Consider the following 22,052-nt stretch of genomic DNA (forward strand, 5'->3'; position numbering starts at 1 on the left):
AAAAATGAAAGACCTTGCTTGCGGCTAACGGCACTCCATAACATTAAATAGACACTTGCACATTTTGGCTTTAACGATTTATAGGTCTTCTCACCTATACATATTTTTGTAGGATAATGAAATATGTGTAATACAGCAAGAGCGCCCGCTCTCCATTTGGGTCCATGGAAGCACTGAAATAGTTCTGCCTACACTTTCCCCAAACACTGTAATAGTTCTACACAGAAATTCCTCCTGAAAATACTAGCAACACACAAGTAATGCATGCTTCCTAGTATAAGGTATATACCATATACTAGGCTTTACATTGTATGTGGCATAACATGTAAAAATACAATCCACACTTAATACTGGTGGTCTCTAGCAATGCCTCCTCATTGTCCTTACACTAAATAATAGTACACCCCCCAATTCTCCCACACTTAATAAGTCTCCCCTCATCCTCCAGTTTGTAATGTGCCCCACTTTTAAGCCCCGTTGTCCTGTGCTTTCTCTTTCACACAAAGTAATTAAAAAGAATACTATCAATATTAATACGTGCCTCTCTTCACCCCTGCCCCTTCTCTTCTACTCTGTGGTAGGACATGCCGTGGTGACATTATCATCTCGCACCGCCTGCTCCCGGCAGCCTTACTAATCCGCTTGGGGCAGTGTAATGACGTCACTGTGTCTCCTGCTCTATGTAGTGGTGCATGGAGTGGACAGCTCTGTGCACCACTACAGTACCCATCTCTTTCTGCAGACACAAATAGTGGTGAGAGTGGGGACAATTGTTCTGCTGACCCAGCGATATCCAGGGCTTCACCCAAAAGATTTAAGGCCCATGCCCTGGGTCTCTTGACCTAACGACGCCCCTGCAGAGGTACATCCTATAGGAGTATAGGGTGCTGTGCAAGACCATAAATGAGAATTGTATTAAACTACAATCCTTTTCAATACCACATGCAAACCCCACACAGGAGGAAGAAACAGAGGAAAGTCTACAATCGGGAACAGTCAGCCCTTGTGAGAAAACTGATGATTCAGAAGACCAGCTTTGCTCCCAAGACGAAGATCAAAGGATTGAAAAGTCTCGAGCTGCAGAAAGTTTAGGTAGTCTCCTGGAGTCAAATCCCTCCATTTCCACTTCCTCATCCCCAGCTCACAGGACTAACACTGAAACCATTCTAACCTCCAGTCAGTCTCCCACTGGGGAAGGGCTAGCTCAGAGCTCCTCAGGAGGATACATTAGGAATACCAAGCTGAGAGAATCTAAAGGCAAAGGCAAAGTCGCCAAAGGTAAGCTTGGGGCTGTAGGTGATCTATATACTTATAAAAAGAGGCCCAAATTCCCGTGGTAACTCTACAATCTGGGTGGATGTAATCTGAAGAAGTTAACTTTGTACCCATCATCCGTAGGTGCAGAGAGCTTTTAGGGTGTTTGACAGTATGCAATGGCTGTACACTGGCGATACATGATGGCAGTCATGTGTGATGTACACTTTTGGGTGGGTAGATACAACACACAACACCTCAATGGAGACCAATGGGACACTGTTCTGCCTGGTGAATATGCAGCAATAAACTACCTTTGCAAGGTGCTATAGTGGTGCATATGACCATTGTCCAGCCATAGTGATATCCAGGGAGTTCATATTGGTGCCATATAAGGGGTCAGGAAGCAATTTTTCCAATTGGCATCATCCTTGTAGGGTTTTTTTTTTTTTTTTTTTTTTTAATTTCTTCCTCTACATTAACACCTTATGACTTACCGGTGAGACTTGATGGATCTTATCTACTACTATGAAACCTTAACAGATTACAAACCTCAGCTTTCCTGAGGAGCAATACATTGTATTTACACAAGGATCTAGAATAGCTCCGGCTACACAGAGTATGTATAGCAAACATGATCTGATGACCTGGGGCCTTGTGTAGTTTACATAAAGTTATGGAAACGCCTTTGAAGAGATTTCAACAGCGAATGTTAAAACTACATGTAATCTATTAGAATAATATTACTACATTTTATTATGTTTTATTAGCATTGCTGTGTAATAAAGCAGTGGTATATTGTTGGAATATGCCGTCACTTAGTGGCTGGTCGCGGTCCGTTCTTACACTTCCCAAATCAATGATCCCTATACTGGTAATGGATTAGCACTGCTATGGCCAGGAGCCTCCTCTGGGGGGCGTTAGCAGCAGTGTGGTGGGGAAATGGGTGAAGTATTCCCTGTACCGAATCCATTCTGAGGCAGGGCCGTTATCAATCATAAAGTGATGGCATATTATAGTGATACCACTAGTAGTATTTCCATACAGCCTAACTAAAGTATACTAAACTATACCAGTCTAGCAGAGGTGAGAAGGATATTGTTTTGGTCATTAATTGGGTAAAAGATGCCCTACAAGACATATTTGATATACCGTATGCTTATGCGCTTTCTTGCGACATATAGCAAGAGGACGATACAAATGCAATATGAATGCAGAAGCTTAGCTATGTTGGGGTTGTCTGCATGTAATATCATTAACTGATCAAGACCATTAGGTGGTGACGTCATTAATATTTGGTCCACTTTGTACATTTTCACAAAATGTAAAGTTCAGTGCAAATACATGGTCATAACTCCTAGATCTTCTCTATGAAATTGCTTGTGTTACATATTTTCTTCCGTCTCCTTCTCATTTACATTGTATTTGTGTTTGTCGTGATGCTTTCTAAACACAAACTTTTTATATTCTGTTTTCAATGTTTCTATGTCTTGTGTGATGATAAAATATTGATGTGACTTGTACATTTGCCTGCCGTAGATGACAAGAGAAATGATGATAAAACTGCAGAATCAAGTGAAAACACTGCAAAACATAAAAGAAGATTCCCTGATTTTGGGTATGAGACAGCGATATTTTTATACTTGCCTTTCTTTTCCCTTTTTTATCTATTCTACAATAGTGTTTTTTTTGCATAGCATTGCCAGTGGTGTTTTAGAGACTACACAGCTGTGCACCTTCTTGGCCTTGCAGCTGTATATACACTACATAACAAGCGGCAGAGTGCCCTGACCGCTCTCTCGCCCTATTCTGACCTCTACTCTGTGATCTTTTATGCCGATTTTATAATAATTCAACATAAAAAGTCATTAAGGAGAGATCATAGGAGCTGTACACCCCATGTCTCCATTGGCTTGTCTGATGGATTCTCTAGTATCTTCATTTTATACCTTCTCCTCTGTTATTGTTTCCGTTAACGACTCTCTTCTTATTTACAAAATGTGACAACTTAATTGTTTTCCTCCAGGGGACTGAGAAAGTCTGGAGGAAAGGGCAAAAAGCAAGACCGGGAGAACCAGAGGGGATCCTTGGATAGTCGGTAAATAACATCTAAAGTTATGGGTTGTTCCTTGTATTACTTGTTGGGTGTAAGTTTTTAGAGTAGATGTGATGTCCTTCCTGTGATTACTTGTCTAATCTGTCATCTTCTACATTATAACTATGTGACAGGAGCCTAGTCTAGTTATCCGCAGTAACAATGGTGGGAATTTGTTCCCCTTTGTCAAGTCTCTGCACTGGAAGCTCTGGTGTAGCACCGAACTCTTAGGTATATGCACGTGCAATGTAATACTTGCATATTTGTCGCATGGTAAATTCACAATGTAATACAGTGGTGTTGTAGTGTAAAGGATTTATGGAAACCCCATACACGCACTGCAGAAAACATCCGCAGTTGAAGCACCTTCCCGGTGCAGATTTATCTTCTGCAGCAAAAATTTTCTGAAAATTGAGGTGTGAAAATCGCCTCTTTGCAAAGGTTTGAGCTTCAGATTCCCCACTTTATGCAGCATTATACACATTGTAAACCAAACAATTGCTGCTTGTTTCTGATGCATGTGTATGCCTGTGGTGAATCTGGCAACCTGTGCACATACTACCATCAAAATCCTTCATGATAAACCAGGCACTTACTCATATATCCAGGAACTGTGACTATGGTAATCTTCTTATATTCATTATCCATGACCTCCTCTTAGTTAAAAATCTACTTGTAAAATTATGTTAACGAACCAGCAGTGCTCTGTGGACTTTTCCAGAGCCCCAGCTTCACAGGCTGTTACACTGTTTCAGGGTACCTCAGCACTCCCCTTCTCTCTGCCTGATATAATCACACACAGTAACGCTTAATGTCCTTCTGGCTGTTTAGCAAATTTTTGATTGATTTGAGTTGATTTTAGAAGAAAGGAAGGATAAGAAATCTAAGATTACCCTGTCACCTGGTACTGGCACTGAGCAAGTTTCCCTGGTGTATGAGGTTTCAATTTGATTATCGATTTCCTTCAATAAGATCGCTATATTTAGAGGGATAACAAGGGAAGCTGCTTGGTTTTGCTAGTAGTTCCTTATAAATACAGTATTTCCCACAATGCAGTTCAGACCCTAATACAGCCTATAATATCGGATCAGCACAAGAATATTGTACAGCTTCCTTGTAGGTAATGGCTATAATACTGCACATAAATAGGCAAACAATATACACCGCTATACATAAAGCTCCTCCTAAATTGTGTTCTCTTATTCTAGTGGATCGCGGGAGCTGCTAGATGAAGCTGGAAATCAGTCCCTCTCCGATTCTGACTCCCCGGTTCCCACGTGCATGCCCTTCTCTTGGTTTGGCGAGAGCCACAAAGAATCCGCCTACAGCGGTAGCCTGACATTCCCAACCATCGACCCTCTGGATGAGCAAGAAAGGGCCAAACTCAAGGTAATGACACCTAAATGTAAGAAATTCAATGCATTGGGGCAAAGGAAATCTCTGTAACCCATTTATTAATGCCATCCGGCTATATACATCCTATTTGCACATACCCCGTGCAGATAGCATGTATATACACATGATGACGGTGTTAAACTTTAAATGGTCTTATCTGCTGGCACCCTCCTTTAAATTTATTTATAAGTTAAAAGTCTCGAAAAAAAAAGTAAAAATTGTTATGTGACATGGTTCCAAAGATAACATTTAAAGAAGAGAAGAACAGAGCTGCAGAAAATAACCCCTTTGTGACTGAGGATCAATGATGCCTGAATTTAGGTAAAGGCAATGTTGCTGCAGTTTTGACCATGTAAATCAGTAGCTAGGTAGCAGCCCAGTGGATCTGTTTTTAAGCATAGATTTGTGTAGGGTGTTGGTAGCCGCAGGACTGTGAAAATTGCATTGAATTTATTCTAAAGCATTATTACCATATCCTCACACTTCTGTGCACTTAGCAAAGGAGGAGTCTGTGGAGTAGCCCATTGTAGCTCGCTATGAGTGACTGCTGTAGTATGCAAACAGAAGCCTGCTATGGTTTCTGTTTATATACTACAGAAGACACTCGAAGCAAAGGGGGGAGTGGCTGTGAATTGGGCCGTTACAAATCTCTAAGAGCACAGCCGTGTCAGGACATGCTACCTAATGCTACAGTCCTGGAACATAAAGTCCTGTCAACTTACAGTGGAGTCTGTCGGATTCAGCTGTATATATGTAATATTTTTACATAAATTTGATAAGTTCACTTTACAAATAGAAATTTTAATTTTGCCCCCCTCCCCCAGCAGGGGAGGTATATAATTTATATAAATTACCCCCTAGACTGCGGGGATAGAGTATGGACTTCATGCATCACATTGGTCCATTTGTACAGATGATATGGAGGTTGCATTACATATCCAGGAATAGGGAAAGTTTGTTAACCCCTGGAGGCAGAGATCAATGGTATTGATAATGTATTGCAATTGTCTTGATTTGTGAGTGTAAAACATTCTTTATATGTAGGTGCAGTATGTAAAGGGGAACATCCCAGTGATCCCATGATAAGTCATAGATACATGTTAGACAATCACATTGGAGTTCTCTATGATCTCCATTGATTTTCCCTTATCACTTAAAGAGAACCTCTCAGTAAATTTAATCCCTAAGTTGTTCCTCCTTATGCCTATAAACGGTCACATTCGGTTCCCAAAGTTATCTCGCCACGTATGCAATTCTCCCGATGAGATAAGTATGTCGGACTCTAACACTGAGAAAGAGACAGATTGGACTAAGTCTCTTCCACAGCCGCTTCTGCAGCATAAGGAAGGGGAAATTAGTTCATTTCTCTTCAGCGAGTCAGACACAGCCAATGTCTCGCTCACCACCCCTTAAGGAATTCTCTTTAGCCAGTCGCATACTGCCAACATCTTTCTCAAATTCTCTTCAACCAGTTACACAGCCAACGTGTCTCACACTCCTGAGAGAGGGGGGAATGAGGGAACCGAGTCGCGTGAAGAGACTGCAATGGATTTTTATACCAAAAAAAAGTGTTGGGCACTGTATGAAGTCTCCTGGTGGAACCGGTCATTAGCTTTCAAAAGTAACTGTAATTTCATATTAATTTTTAAATGTTGAGTGGAGGAGGAGTGTCATACAATATACTATGAAAAATTCTCCTTAGTTTGTAAAGAAATGGTCTGCAAAGTGCCCCTCAGCAACTGCTTTACTTCTCTATTGACTCTCTCTCCTCTACGCCTGTTTCTTTCCACAGCTCTGGGCAGTGAGTGTTAACCCTTTTTGCTCTTCCCCTAGCTGAAGTAAGGTATGAACATTATTCTCAAAAATCAAGCTGAAAGTGAAGGGTTCAAACCTCCCACCTCAGAGCTGTGTAACCAAACACACTTGATTTTGTAGTACTTGCATGTATAGGTGTATAAGTTATTGATCATGACTGAACCTAAATGGCCCTCCTCGTAGACCTCGATCACCATGTGATCACCATTTGGGGCCGGGATAATACAGTCTTGTTTTCTACTTGTTTTCAGAGTAGAGTTTACATAGATGATTCACACAGTTACAGCCATTGCTCAGATCTGTCAGGGTTGGTAGCAGAGCCCTCCCTATCGGGACGCTCTCACACTTTCACCTTCTCGTCCAACGAGGTGAGTGGCGGACTTGTGTAGGTGGTGTGGTGTTAGTGTTTTGTGTATCCGCATGTCTTGTGCCGTCTTAATCTAGTCGTAACATTTTCAGTGTCTGGGATTTGGGACCTTGGATGGTTGTGGAGTACACTTATCACTTAACCAAATTGTGCAAATATGAAATAAGCACTGAAAATGTTACTAACCTCTTTATCCTTCATATCACCTACCCTGAATATCAAAGTAAAACACTGACAACCTTCATAATGTAACATTCCATGGAGTTGGGTGGAGGTTCCAAGAGACTCGTATGTCAGATCACCTGTTCTAATGCTTCCCCTCCACACTTTTATGGTCAGCAATATGAGTGGCTGGTAGAAATATACTGTTACTGGGGCTCGTAGTATGTCAGGTAAGTCCACCATTTACTGGGAGTGATCAAGAGCATAGGCTGGTGGCCTGGTTTCCTCCTACAGGTCGGCACGAAGGGCAAATACATAACGCTACTGATTTTCCGCCCATTGTGCATAAAGAAAAATTAGATACACTGCTCACTACAGGAGAAAGAAGCGGAGTAAAATTAACGGAGAACCTGTTTTACTTAATGAAGCAGATTACCAAATTTTTAATATTCTGACCTGCTCTATTCATCTCTACAATAACCTGCCTTCAAGGGTTAGTTGCTCTTTAAATCTGTTGAGAATACTGACTGCGTGTTTTCACCCAAAAAAAAGTTTTCCGGAATAATATTTTGGAGGAAAGAATGAGAACAGGCTTCTTTTTGAAGGGAAAAAAAACAAAGCATTGGATTGATTCATTTCATTGAATATCTTACCGGAGTCCTGATGGTCTCCTGGTCCTGCTCTGGAAATGCCTGCTCACCTATTCACTGGCCTCAATGGTGCCTGGTCCCAGCCAATGTAGTAGCACGAATTTCAAGGTTTTGTTGCAGTTTTTTTGAGCCAAATCTTGGAGTGACAATAGGAATGGGAGATGAGAAGGAATTTAATGGTGTCGTAATATCTGGTCTACTCAGTCTGGAACACTTTCCACTCTATAGCGTCTGCGCTGTATGTAGATAGGTTAATACTATCATTTCTTCTTCCTGATGCTCCAATTTTGTTTTCGGTTTGTTGTGTTTTTTTTTTTTTGGTCTAGGTGTGAATTTATTTATTTATTTTTTGCCACCTTGCTTTTTTTTACTAAATTCTATTTGTTTCCAATAATTTTCCTGGTTTGTGGATAATTTCTGTAATAGGAAATAGTTTTTCGGGTTTATGTATGTGGTGTGTGAGGATCCTGCATACCTTGGAACTGTGGTAAAGGAATTTATTTTGGGTAAAGCAAAAGATCTGTAAGATTTCAGATTACAGTAACTTTTCTGTAAAGTTCCACTTTATTCACTATATTGCAGTGATGGCTAACCTATGGCACTGGTGCCAGAGGTGGCACTCGGAGCCCTTTCCCTGGGCACTCAGGCCATCACCAGAGATGACTCCAGGTATCTTCCTGCAGTCCCAGACAGCCCAGGACTTGCTGTGCACACAGCTATTTTAAAGTGACAGCTCTACCTGGGACTATTTTCTGCTTTATTGGTGTCCTCAGGGTGCTGGTATCAATGAAAGCTGTGACAGAGAAGGGAGTATAAATCACATATTAAATTTCTGTGTTGGCACTTTGCGATAAATAAGCGGGTCTTTGTTGTAGTTTGGGCACTCGGCCTCTAAAAGGTTTGCCATCACTGCTATATTGGTTTCTGTGCTACTTGTGTAATGTGCACACTTTGGTGTCTTAAAGGGAATCTGTCAGCAGTTTTGGACATGCAAAGCTGTAGACAGCATTGGGTATTGACCCTGGAGATATGTGTTATTGTACCTGTGTGTGCTGTTCGTAGCAACCGCTCTGTGCAAAATCCATGTATATTCCAGGATTGTAGCTGTATTCTGAGCACTTGTTTGTGTGAGATCTCTTGAATGCACTGCACAGCTGCTCCACCTTGCTGTAGCAGCTTCTATTTGAACCACACAACAGTTATTCTGGGGGAGCAGTGCAGTGAGGAGATCGTACACACCACTGCACCATAGTGCTCATAATCCAGTTACAATCCTGGAATAGCAATTTCAGGATTACAATCCTGGAATAGCAATCACAAGCATGTCCCAGATGAGCATGCTCTGAGTTTGTATGGAGTCTTTTTATGCTCACATTGTATATGTCCCCCATCTATGCTAGAACTTGTATCTTCTCTGTGTTTGTATACTGAGTACAGTAGCTCTGCCTCATTCGCAGCAGGAAATCCCAGCACAACTGTTTTACAGTGTCTGGTCAGATACTGCAACTGTTTGATGTAAGAACACATTTTCCTGCTTAGGAAACAGAGACATTGGAGCAGATTTATACATTTTTATACAGTTTTATTTTTATTTTATTTTTTTTGGAAGTAAATAAGTTGTTTACAGGCACAGGAGCTGCATTCCATGACTTTCTTGAGTGCTCAGACAATGCTCCAAGGAAATTCCTTACATTTTCCTACCAAGCCTAAGAACATTGGAAATGAAATTGGAGATTACAGAGCGGGGTTTGTTATTTGGCTCAGCGTCATAACACGATGTCACTTGTGTAATGGTGATTTAATGACTTTTTCCATCTATTAAATTTGAATGGAGGGTGAATTTTCAGAACTGGAAGATGGGGAGTTCTTGGAAGCTTTTTACAGGTTTATCTCTTATTATTATTATTAGAAGCCTTTTTACCTAATTTTAAAGGAAACCCACCATCAAAATCCAGCATGATAAACCACGGACACCGTGGTAATCTTCTTATATGTGTTATCCATGGCCTCTTTCCTACTGAAATCAACTTAAAAAAATATGCTAATGAGGCTAAAGGGCTTCCAGGGGATGTTACCAGAGCCCTTCTGTGCTGCTGCTTCAAAGGCAAGAGGTAGTAGTGGTAGTGGTAGTGGTAGTAGTGGCACTGGCAGTGGTAGCAGCAGTTAAGGTGGTAGTAGTAGCATTTTTAGCAGTAGTAGTAGTTTTAACAGCAGCAGTTTTAGTATTCTTATTATTATTCCCATAGTCGTGCTCCATCCTTCAGGCCCTGCACAAGGTATAATTTAATAATTCGGCTGTGACTGGAGTTTTCCTTTGAAGGACATCTACCACCAGGATGAAAGACTGTGTATGCAAATGACCCTAAGGGACTCCATAGGTGATAATGGAGCCTGGAGCCCCTCAGGCTTATTTGCATAAAATGGAGCCTGGAGCCCCTTAGACTTATTTACATACAGTCCTTCATTCTAGTGGTAATTGTCCTTTAATCTTCCTATTCATGGTGGCTGAGGTTCTGTAAGTCCAAGCTGTAAGCGACCCCATAAGAAAACTGTATAGGACTGACAATGGAGGATTTAGTGTATTTTTGCACGTTTTATATTGCGATGATCTGCACTGATATCAGGAATTACCAAATTAGCAAAATTACCAAATAAGCGCAGGCAGATCGAGCACTAGGATCTGGGCCAGAACTGACTGCATCCTGCAGAAATGCGACCCGTGGTGCCAGAATATTGGGGCTTTTATGTTTTCCTTTCTACCAGTTATTACATTTTTGTTTTAGCTGGAGTCCTTTGAAGGGTGATAGACATCTCGGAGATCTGCAGCAGAGATCCGCAGCAGCGTAACTAACCATCTCTCTCGTTTCAGGCTTTGGACGAAGATGTCAACCCAAGCGGGAAACAGAACCAATGGCATAGCCGGCCCGTGTCTGACTGGAGCACCCAACAAGTGTGTCACTGGCTAATGGGCATGAATATGGAGCAGTACATCGAGGAGTTCACCGCCAAGAATGTGGATGGGCAGCAGCTGATGCTACTGGACAGCGACAGATTGAAGGTAAAGGCTCAGGGTTTCCTCGGGTTATGCTCCGCTTCAGCCAGATGGAATTCTTCTTACGCCATCACTAGTTTCTAAGCAATAACACAAAATAGTAACAAAACAGGGCAAAATATTCATCAAAAGTAGGTAATTATCTGCAGTTTTCTCCACCAGTATATGGAGGCTTGGTGAGAGGATGCCATCTGCTGGTAGAAGAGGAATAAACACGTAAAATACATGTAATTGGGTAATGGAATAAATCCCAGTGCACTAATATTCATATGTTATATGCAGGGGCTTCTGGGGATCTCCAATTCTAAAGTTGGTCCTGGGCGTTTATTGGACGTCATCCTATTTCTCTTAAATGATTCTTTTGATATAGATGGTGATTTAGATCAGTTGGTGATCTGACCCTACTTGGTCCTGGTACAGTTTCCTAGTACAGGGCACAGAATTTTAAAGGATTTCACCAGAAAGTACAATTTCTCTTGCAGATAAATACAGGCGGTCCCCTACTTAAGGACACCCGACTTAGACGACCCCTAGTTAATGACAGACATCTCTGTCCACTGTGACCTCTGGTGAAGTCTCTGGATGTTACTATAGTCTTAGACTGCAATGATCAGCTGTAAAGAGTCTGTAATGAAGCTTTACTGATAATCCTTGGTCCCATTACAGCAAAAAAAAAATTTTGAAACTCCAATTGTCACTGGGGCAAAAAAAATGTCTAGAACTACAAAATATACAGTTTCTCCTCGGTTCTCAAATGTCAGATCCCTACAGATCCCAGTGTATGCCTATTGAATCTCTACCCGGCAGGAATGCGCAAGTATACGTCTAGACTACTCCTACACCTTCTTACTGCGGCAAAATGTTTAATTTCCGCAAAATGGAAAAAGCTTATAGCACCCTCCAGAGTGGAGCTTTGTACACATATACAGGAGATTCGTACTATGGAGTACCTCGCTGCACTTCTACAAAACATTTAATCGCATATGGGCTCCATGGGATGACTACTGGACGGGTCGAAATGTATGTTAAAAGACAGCTTCCATAACAGGAAGCACCCACTGCTTAGCTAATTTGGATACCATCCATTACCCTCTTGTGTCTTGTCCTCGGTCAAACCCCCCTTTGGTTGATTTTTCTTTTCTCTTTCTCTGTTTGTTACTTATCTTCCTAAAGATATTGTTTTGGGGAGTTCTCCCTTTCTTATACAAATTGGTCTATGTCAGACAGGACCCTGTTACCTCACCTTGTACTTAAACAGATGCATCAATGTTGTACTACAACCTTCGACTATGTAAAAACCATTAATGTTGTAAAAGCATGAAAAAATTAAAAAACTCAATAAAAAATAGTTATAAAAAAATATATATACAGTTTCGACTTGCATACAAATTCTACTTAAGAACAAACCTATGGACCCTATCTTGTACGTAACCCGGGGACTGCCTCTAGCCCTCTTATAGCACTTAAAAAATAAAACCCAAAAAGAAAGTCCAAGCAGTAGGCAAGCAGTGGGTGTTTATCAATGGGTGCAGGCTCTCGAGGATTTAGTGTCAATAAAGTTGTGGTCTTCTTTGTTAAGTAGCGACGTTTCAGCTCCTACTGAACCTTTTTCAAGCCTCTAAGGCTCGGTATGAGCTGAAACGTTGCTACTGCTATCCAAAAGCTTTTAGTGTAAATGAAAGTTTATTGCCTGAATAGCAATAGCGACATTTCGGCTCATACTGAGCCTTGAAGGCTTGAAAAAGCCTCCGTACAAGCCAAAACGTCGCTTCTGCTAGTCATACAACAAAGACCACAACTTTATTTACACACAATTTTTGGGGCTCTGCTTCTATTTTCTATGTAAAAAAAATTTGAGTTACGGCTTGTGGAAGGAGCGACGTAGAAACACAATAAAAAAAGAACTTGTATAAATAAAGATGATGATTATTATTATTATTATTATTATTATTATTATTATTATTATTATTATTATTATTATTATTATTATGTTGAGCAGGAGGACATCTCCCCCTGGAGGACTGGTATTGTCCTGCATTACACAAGACTGGGTGCCATGCTGCATTTCTCCTGCAGGGGCGCTATTAGTACACCAAACACTTACTGCCTTGTTCCCCCACTTAGGGGAAGTACGATCCATGGACTATGTCTGGTATGGCAGCCGGACCCCAGTACTTTACCTTCCCTTCAGTAATCTGCAGCTCAGCACAATGTTACAGCGATAATCTCTCTCCGTGTTTCACATCTATTCCTTATGTTGACTTTCTTTTCGTGTATGTTGCAGGCACTGGGTGTTTCCAGCCAGACAGATCGCGCCACCATCAAAAAGAAAATTAAGGAAATTAAAAAAGCACAAGAAAAACTGGAAAAGCAAAAGGAAAAATGTTCAAAGAAGGAAGCGCAGAGGAGGAGCGGCGGCGGCGGGGGCAGCACTAGCAGCGGGGGCAAGGTGGTCGCCACCGTAGAGTCCAGCTGTTAGGTGACCACCCACAATCCTCCTCTCTCCACGTGTTGTATATGTATATATCTGTACAATTAAAATGGGAATAGCAGATCTCTAACGCCATTAGATCATCTAACTACTCGTAGAGGCGGACGGCGCCCGAGGAGCACAATTTTTATCTAGCATTTTTATTGAAAAAACTAAGAGAAATAGTTACTATATTTGTACTGATTTCATGAACTGTCATTTTTAAGTGTCTGAGGGTGAGGATAATTTTAGAGATGATGATCTTTATTTTTTTTTTCCCCCTTTTCCTGGAAAACAACCACTTTAATATGTATAGGTTAATGACGTATGGAGCGAGTGCATGACTGGGTGACACGTATGTCTGTAGCTGGTGAGCGGATGTGTCAGTATAGTGAGTGCAGCCTCAGCATTCACTGATAGGATCTGTATGGTAAGATAAGCGACCAGAAAAGACCTCGGACAGGTGGAGCAGGACCACTGATCTCTCATGCGACTGGTTTCTCTTCCCTTAGAGTCTGCACTTCCATACCATTTGATGTGATGCATTATGAGGCAAACATATCTTGAGAATGCTGTAGCTACACTGATGCAGGATCATATCTTGGTTAAAGGGGTATTCCCATCTGGGCATTTACATTTTAATGTCATTCATTTGCCATATGTAAACATTTCTTCAATTGGATGTTATTAAAATGTTCCTGTGTGCAGATAATTTCTCATAAATGTAGCCATGTTGTTCTTTAGAAACAAGATGGCTTCCTCGGATACGACTACCTCACATTTCGGCAGCAGTGGCCAGACATTCGCTATTGAGCCCTGCCTGACCACCTGGATTCACGGTTCAGTACCACAGGAAGGTTGGGCGGACATGTAGTAACTCCTAGACTATATATATATATATACATATATACATACATACACAAAAACCTCTTGTTTCTTTGCAATCCCTCCAGCAGAGGTGGTCGTATCCAAGGAGTTAGTCTTGTTTCTAAGGGAAATTTAAATTTATGAGAAATTATCTTCACACAGGAACATTTTTTTCAATAACATCTAATTGAAGAAATGTTTATATATGGCAAACTAATGAAAATTGAATAATAGAATTGAATGTGAATGCCGAGATGAGAATATCTCTTTAATCCCCGAGCTGTGTGGTTTTGCTGAAAAAACTGTTATAAAATTCAGGAGCTTGGGAAAGCTGTGTCAGGCTGGCTGGCTGGCTGGCCGGCCACATAAACACAGACAATGAACCTTGTCATTACAAATGGAGGTTAGTCAAGACATGATTAATCAACCTGATCTGGATCACTCATACACGGCAGCTGGTGCAGCAATTGATTATTCTGCCTTCAGGCATAACCTCCTAGTACATGAGTTATTCTCTGCAGGAGAGGATGATGTAATCACTGGGTTGTGCCTGAAGGCAGAATAATCAATTGCTGCACCATCCACTGTGTATGAGTGATCCAGCTTGGGTTGATTAGTCATGTCTTGACTAACCTCCATTTGTAATGACAAGGTTCATTGTCTGTGTTTATGTAGGCAGCCAGCCTGACCCAGATTTCCCAAGGTCCTGAATTTTATAACAGTTTTGTTTTGCTGGAAGTGTAGTGTAGTGTAGCTACAGCAGTCTCAAGGTATGTTTGCTTCATACTGCATCAAAGCAAATGGTAAATTTTTAACTATTCACATATTCATCTTCCAATGAATCCTGCAGCCTTCCCTCCCCCTTCTAGTCGAGCCATGCTTGTCTATGGTTTCCCTTATTGATGTCCACTAGTTTCTGAAGCGGAGCTCCAAAACACCAGTATCCGGATGAAAAATGGGGATCCTCCTGCTATTGGAACGGGTGCCCCTACACGGTCTGACACTGCCAACACCAAGTGTAGGGAATGTACTAGTTGTCAATTTATGTAATTTTTATTTCCCCCTCCTTGAAAGTTAGACATTTTCTATTAATACGCTTTAAGTAGAGGTTTAAATCTTATTATGTCGGGCATTGGCAAATGGGAGGGCACTAACCACTCAATAATTTATACGTTTGTCAGATGTATATGGTAGCACCACCTAGTGGGAGCTGAAGGTAGTTAGAACTTCATAATTTTACACTGTCAATGCATCTTTTTTTCGGGATGGGTTGAAGGAATGAAAGACTGTATGCAAATGAGCCTGAGGGGCTCCAGGTTTCATTTGCACCTATGGAGTCTAGTGCCTCTCAGGCTCATGTGCATACAGTCCTTCATCATGGTGGTAGATGCCCTTTAATCAGTACTTTTTGGACCTTAAATCACATGGAAGGCCTGAGATGAAATGGTCCTGAATTCACCGTATGATGGGATGGGTGCACTATAGGTACTAGTTGGGGGGGGGGGGGGGGGGGAGATAATGTGCACATCTCTACCTGTGGTACTCTGTCTTCTTATTTTTGGAGCACATTTATATTGTCCCCTAAAGTCTAATCTCTCATATCATTGCATCGTTTCCTGCCATCTTTGTGCTTCATACACAGTACATGACCCAATTCTGGATCCCATGGGAATCTGTGACCTGACCCTTATGTCTCGTATTATGAAGTCGGTGGTTGTGGATATTGCAGCTTGTATGACCGCTAACGCGGGCGATCATGTGTGGTCTGGGTTCTGGATGCTCCCGGCCCATGTACCAGGACCCACAGTCCACTAGTGACACCACTTATTCAGTGTATATCACATACTTATCCCTACACACAGGGATTCTGGTTGACAAAACTCCCCAAAACATCTGTGGTAGATTTTTTTTTTTTTTTTTATATACGTAACAATATAGATCTTTTATATATATTTTGTACTGTGATGGGAGAAGAATGGTAGTGAAATGTTGTTTGTTAGGTTTAACCCTTAAAGGGGATGTGTCTGTTATAATGTAGTTCCTTAACATGAACTACAGGTACTCAAGTCTGTGGGGTGATGGTGTAATATGTCAGTAGATGATCTCTCTGGGACACGGCTGTGCCTGCCATATCCAAGCCAGACTCTGTATGAAGGCAGTAAAATACATGGTGGAATTAGTGTCTTGTATGGGAGAATAGCCTTGTAATGGCTACATAGAGCACCATATGGCGGCACACAGTCCTCCATGCATGAGGCCTATCAATGGCCTGAAATACCACTAGCAACTACTGGTTACTTTGGCCTAACAGTAATTCTAATATAGGCCTGCGGGGGCGCCACTTGTACTGCTCATCTCTGAATTTTACATGACATATATATTTGCAGCTGATAAAAAAAATAAATAATCCCAGAGACATTGGGGTCAGAGACAAAAGGAAAAACAGAGTAGCTGTCTGTCACAGCCAATCACATTCCAGAACTCTTATTTTGGGTACTTTTTGGATATCCCAGTTGATTTGGTCTCCAGTTACTCCTCTACTTTTCCTTTTCCATTTCTAGTCGGCCTGAAGTCTGTCTATTTATTTGTCAGGATATAAGTGACGCTAACCTATTAAAGGGACAGTAGAAAAAAAATCACTTTTCTGTAATTTGATTATTTTGTGTTTTTAGAACTTTGTAAACCTTCTCCCAGTGTAAATGTAAGAAGCTTTGGCTCCTCCTGTGATCTTGTACAGTAGTTTCCTCTCCTTCACCACTACATGACTGTACAACGACGTCTGCGCTTTGTTTTTTTACAATCCTGTACTAATTGTTTGGGGGGTTTTTTTGTCTTCACCTGTGGACCAATCCAAACTTCACTTTTTCCCACTAAATGTAGCTCTTCAGGAAATCATGAGAAACTAGAACATTTTTGTAAAAAGGAAAGTGTTTTATATAATAAAACTGACCATTTTCTGCAATTTTGTGTCCGTTTTGATTTCATTTTGACCAGAAAGGAGTCACAGGGGCGGAGAAGAGGCGAAACAACACAATTGATGTGACACAGATCAGATACATAATTGTTCTAGGTGAAGATGGCAGATAATGAGATATTGGATATTATTCGTGGAATGACTCTTTTGCATCACTTAGTTTTACTGTGGTAGAATTTGAGTCCCTTGAAGCTACCACCAAATGGGGTATGAAATGTCCTTTCTAGAATTCCTTCTTTTATATGAAATCCCACCCATTTAGCCATTTAAAAAAAAATCTCAAGAATATCTGAAAATGAGCAGAGAACCATCAGATTAGGACTGAGATGAGTCAAGCCTGCAAAACTCTATAGAGGCTAAACCCTCTTCACCCGGGAATAGTCATGTGATAAGCAGCTCTTGTATCACTTGTTAATCCCCTGCACCATCCTGTGTCCATCCCTGGATTGTGAATGTGAGTGCCCCTTCCCGCTTGCATTGTAGAATTATATATATAATATGCAGAAAATCAGGCAAACACAAGTGATGTCAGAATCGCACTTTATTGATGCAATAATAATAAATCATCTTGTAACAAATAGAAGGTGGATGTGACTGCGGATCACACTCCTCTGATATACAGCGATATATATGGACAATAACCTCACACAGGCAGAAATCAGCAGCAGTCTGAGTACATGGAGCAGATCACAATATCATAGTACTTATGTAACAGACTGGTTCCTTATGAGCTCTATAAAATTGCTTCTATTGTTTCCTTCATTGTAAGTTTTATAGTCTAAAAATAAATGCATCACAATCAATAATCCATCATGATAAACCAGGGAAAACTACTCATAGATCCAGCCACTGACTGTGGTCTCCTTCCTTCTAAAAATAAATAAACTCTTGAAATTATGGTAATGAGCAAGAAGAGCTCTGGGAGGTATAACCAGAGCCCCTTCATGCTGTAGCTTCTCAGGCTGTTACATTGCCTCTCCTTCCCACCCCCCTCTTTGTGAGATTACAGCAGGGAGGTCCAATGGGTGAGTAACAGCTTTTGAAACTGCAGCATGCAGGGGCTCTGGTTACACCCCCAGAAGCCCTTCTGGCTCACAAGCAGAATGTTAAAAGAAGATTTTTTTTTTAGAAGGGAGGAGGCCATGGATAACAACTATAAGAAGATTACAAGTGTTACGGTTCCTGGATTAATGAGTAAGTTTATTATGATTGATTTTGAAGGTAAATTTCTTTTAATGCTCCAAATCACCCTACATGCTGGCTACCTATAGCTGCCTCTAGAGGGTGCTCATGAGCTTCCTGCATACTGTTAAGCATTGCGTTTATAAGGTTATTTTTGGAAATTTTAAGTTACCAAATATCCGGCGCGAGGTCAGCTTCACACAACAGACTAAGCACAGTGCAGGGTATGGGAGTCCCCATCATAGGGATATATAATATGAGTCCCAGCTAACCCCATATTCCGGTTAGGATTTATAAAAACAGAAGTTCTGTTCTCACTTATTACAAGTTACTGCTCCATAAATTCTCTATGGAACCGACAGAGGTTGTCAATCCCACTGATATAAAGCTAAGCACACGCCACCCGCTACTCCATGGATACTTGGGTACAAACCAATGCAGGGGGCATAAAATTACTGGAAAAATGCAGTAATGACCCCTAGTGGTCAGAGATGGAAAGCTCTATATCCAAATTCATTCATCAGAAAAGAGGATTGCAAACAAAGGTTGAAGCCTTATCGTCATTTTTGTTGTGTTACACAGCGGTAAGAAGAGAATTTGGAGCAAAGAAAATTTTGCCAAAATTTTTTTTCCTTCAGCCCCACACAAAAAACTTCAAAATTAGGAAAACAATTAAAAGAGCACATCTCACCCCTGTGTGCAGAACTATATATGTATATTAAGCTGCAGCTTAAGTCATAATATCAAACACACAGTTTCCTCTGCAGTGATCCGGCTTACAACCAGACCGGTACCACATCCAACAAGGTCCATACCACAAATTCTTCAAATAGATGCGTTTACTTTTTACAGATGCTAAATGTATCATGTGATTGGACATATAAGGGGCTGCATTTACCCTTTTAAGGCTTAAAAATGAAGAAAAAAAAAAAAAAAAAGGCATGACATTTTTAGGCCTATATTCACACTAAAATACAAAGATACAGCCAAAACACAAGGCACAATACTGAGAGATTATAAAGAAATCTACATGATAAAAGGCAGAGATCACGGCGGTTCAGCAATACAGTGATGGTTACAGCAACAAAAATATACTCCGGGCTGATTTATTCCCAGAGAGTAATTCGGACCTGTTCACATTGGGAGGAGAAGAGCAGCGCAGTCACACAGAATCCCAGGTATGATGCATTTCTCTACATGGGATATCCCCATCTTATGTATCCATGACATATGTATAGGGGAGTCTCCTGGCTGCACCCCTTGGACCAGTAGGAATATTTCGCTGGAAAGTTAGGTTATCGTACAGACGCTGCAGACGGATCCAATGCAGCTCATCAGAACCTTCTCTCGGTAAGTATAAAAAGTTTATATTCTCTTTTTTTCTAATCTGGCTACAGAATTGGGACACTAAACTACCAGTCTAAGGACCTGTGGGGGGTTCAGTGTCCATAATCACATTCACAGGAGTTGAACCCCCTTTGATAGTTATCGGTGAGGGTCTGACTTCTGGGACCCTAAAGATCATGACAATGTGACCCCCAGGAATAAGGAGACTGGGGATCCTGTTCTCCCTAATATATGGGGCAACGGGCAGAGCTGCTCCATTCAATAGTACAGAAGTGGCAGATATTGCAGAGCACAGCGCTCAGGTGTTTCCAGCACTCACTCTATGTGACGGCTGGAGATAGGGGAGCGCTGTGCTCCATAATTTCCAACACTCCCATGATACTGAATGGAGCGGAAGGACACATGCTCAACGGCCCTTTACCCATTAGAGAGACTGGATTGCTGGGGTCCTTGTTCTGTTGATCGGTGGGGGCTCCAGCAGACAAACCCTCAGTGATCAGACCATTATCTACAGGAAATCAAAATCCACAAGGGGCACTTACTCATAGATCCAGGCACCATGACTGTGGTGCCTGGACTCATTAGCATAATTGTAAAAGTTGACTTTAGAAGGAAGGAGGCCATGGATAACAGATATAAATCTGTTATCCATGGCCTCCTTCTAAACTCAACTTTTACAATTATGCTAATGAGTCAGAAGTGCTACTGGGGCAGTTCCCAGAGCCCCTCTGTGCTGCAAATTCACAGGCCGTTAGAGGAAGGTTCAACACAGTGTGAGGGGAAGTGTTCTGCATAATGTAACAACCTGTGAATCCGCAGCACAAAGGGACTCTGGTAACGCCCTCCAGAGCCCTTCTGGCTACTTAGCATAATTAGAAAAATTTATTTTAGAAGGAAGGAAGCCATGGATAACAAATATAAGAGTAACACAGTCCCGGTGCCTGGATCTAGGAGTAAGTGTCCCTGGATTATCATGAAGGATTTTGATGGTAGACTTTGGAATCTGGCTGTTAGCAGAGTTTAGTCTCTGTGGAGGAAGCCAAATTCTTTCTGCAGTTTATTTCAATTTCCTTTGCGCTGCTAAAGGTTTTGTCCTGCCCTTACAATCTGCAGCAATAATGGACAAATGATGATTATTACATAATAATATTACAGCTCTAGGGCTCCACAGCGCAGCAGGGAAAAAAAAAAATACAAAAATCACTTAGTCTCTCCCCTCGCCCCACACAGAGGAAACGCATCTCTCCACTGAATAATAATTCATTGTCTTGATATTTCTGAAAATAAAATATATACAAAAGAGCAGAGAAATATCTACAGAGGAAACTTCCGATATCAAGGTGTAATGCACAAAGTATTATGGGGAGGGGGACGTGTCATGTGACCCCTAAAACGCAGCAATGTGTCCTATAGGAAATATTAGAGGTGAAGCCTCACAGCAGACAGAAAACTTATGTAATGAAGGGGAAGGGGCACAAGAGGTCACAGGGGATGTCATATATATTATATTTACACAGTTTTGACCTGAAATGCTGTTTTTTATGAAAGGGATAAAAATCCAAGAAATAAAACTTTCTAAAAAGTTTTTTTAAAGGAATAAAACTTTTTTTTTTTTTTTTTTAAATAAAGCAATTCATGGCGCCACGTTACAAATAGACCCTTATTTTTGGTGCCATCTTGTGGCAGCTACCGGAAAAGTCAAAGCCCGACCCTTTAAACTTCAGTTAAAGCCGATTCATCGTCCGGGGCCTAAAGGGAGGAGCAGGACACTAGGTTCTGGGAATACAACTCCCTTCAGGCCCTGCACCATGTATTATTCTATGACTGGAGTGTTCCTTGAAGAGACCATGCAGCATGGCTTAGGGGATGGGAAAGAGTTGGCCAGAGGTGGATGCCAACTGATGTGACACTACAACTCCCAGCATGCACGCTTAGTCTGCTGTTCACAGAAACGCCATAGTAGGAATGGAGCATGCTGGGAATTGTTGTTCCGCAACAATTTTGGTGTGGAAGGTCATTGATCTATAATATAAGGCAAGGGGGGTGTTAATACAAAGATTCATCACCTCAACCCCTGCTACCCTTTCCTTTAGCGGGACATTACCCAGAGGTGGCTTCTGTGGTGGACACTAGTAAAACTAGTGAAGGGTGTCCATTCAAAAAAAGCGACCAACATGATGGGGACAGGTTCTTCCCCTCTGGAGGACTCTGGAGTACAACCATGTAGTATATGGTCACTCTCATTTGAATGGGTGTGATGTAATACCACATTCCTACAGCAGTGGCCGCTGTAGGAGAAAACCCTGGCTGCCCTGGTCCTACTCCAGTGAGATCAGTGATCGCAGGGGGTCTCAGCTGTAGGATCTGATTTTATATTAGGGGGTTATAATCTCTTTAATGTCAGTCAATGCCTACAACTATA

At 41.4% G+C, this 22,052-nt stretch overlaps 1 protein-coding gene across 4 annotated transcripts in view; it reads left to right on the plus strand.

Annotated features, from left to right (window-relative positions):
- Positions 1–13,863, plus strand: part of LOC140075605 (neurabin-1-like) — a 50,901-nt gene extending 37,038 nt beyond the window's left edge. For 2 of the 4 annotated variants that reach the window (XM_072121714.1, XM_072121715.1), the window contains exons 13-19: positions 960–1,278; positions 2,794–2,872; positions 3,281–3,352; positions 4,558–4,738; positions 6,811–6,927; positions 10,608–10,796; positions 13,075–13,861. In XM_072121714.1, coding sequence (XP_071977815.1) covers positions 960–1,278; positions 2,794–2,872; positions 3,281–3,352; positions 4,558–4,738; positions 6,811–6,927; positions 10,608–10,796; positions 13,075–13,269 — 1,152 coding nt within the window. In that variant the 3' untranslated portion in view covers positions 13,270–13,861. Of the gene's footprint in view, positions 1–959; positions 1,279–2,793; positions 2,873–3,280; positions 3,353–4,557; positions 4,739–6,810; positions 6,928–10,607; positions 10,797–13,074 lie in introns of all 4 variants that reach the window. The other 2 variants (XM_072121717.1, XM_072121716.1) reach the window with 2 other exon arrangements.
- Positions 13,864–22,052: the final 8,189 nt, after the last annotated feature.

Source organism: Engystomops pustulosus, chromosome 8 (assembly GCF_040894005.1).
Source record: "Engystomops pustulosus chromosome 8, aEngPut4.maternal, whole genome shotgun sequence".
NCBI classification, from domain to species: domain Eukaryota; kingdom Metazoa; phylum Chordata; class Amphibia; order Anura; family Leptodactylidae; genus Engystomops; species Engystomops pustulosus.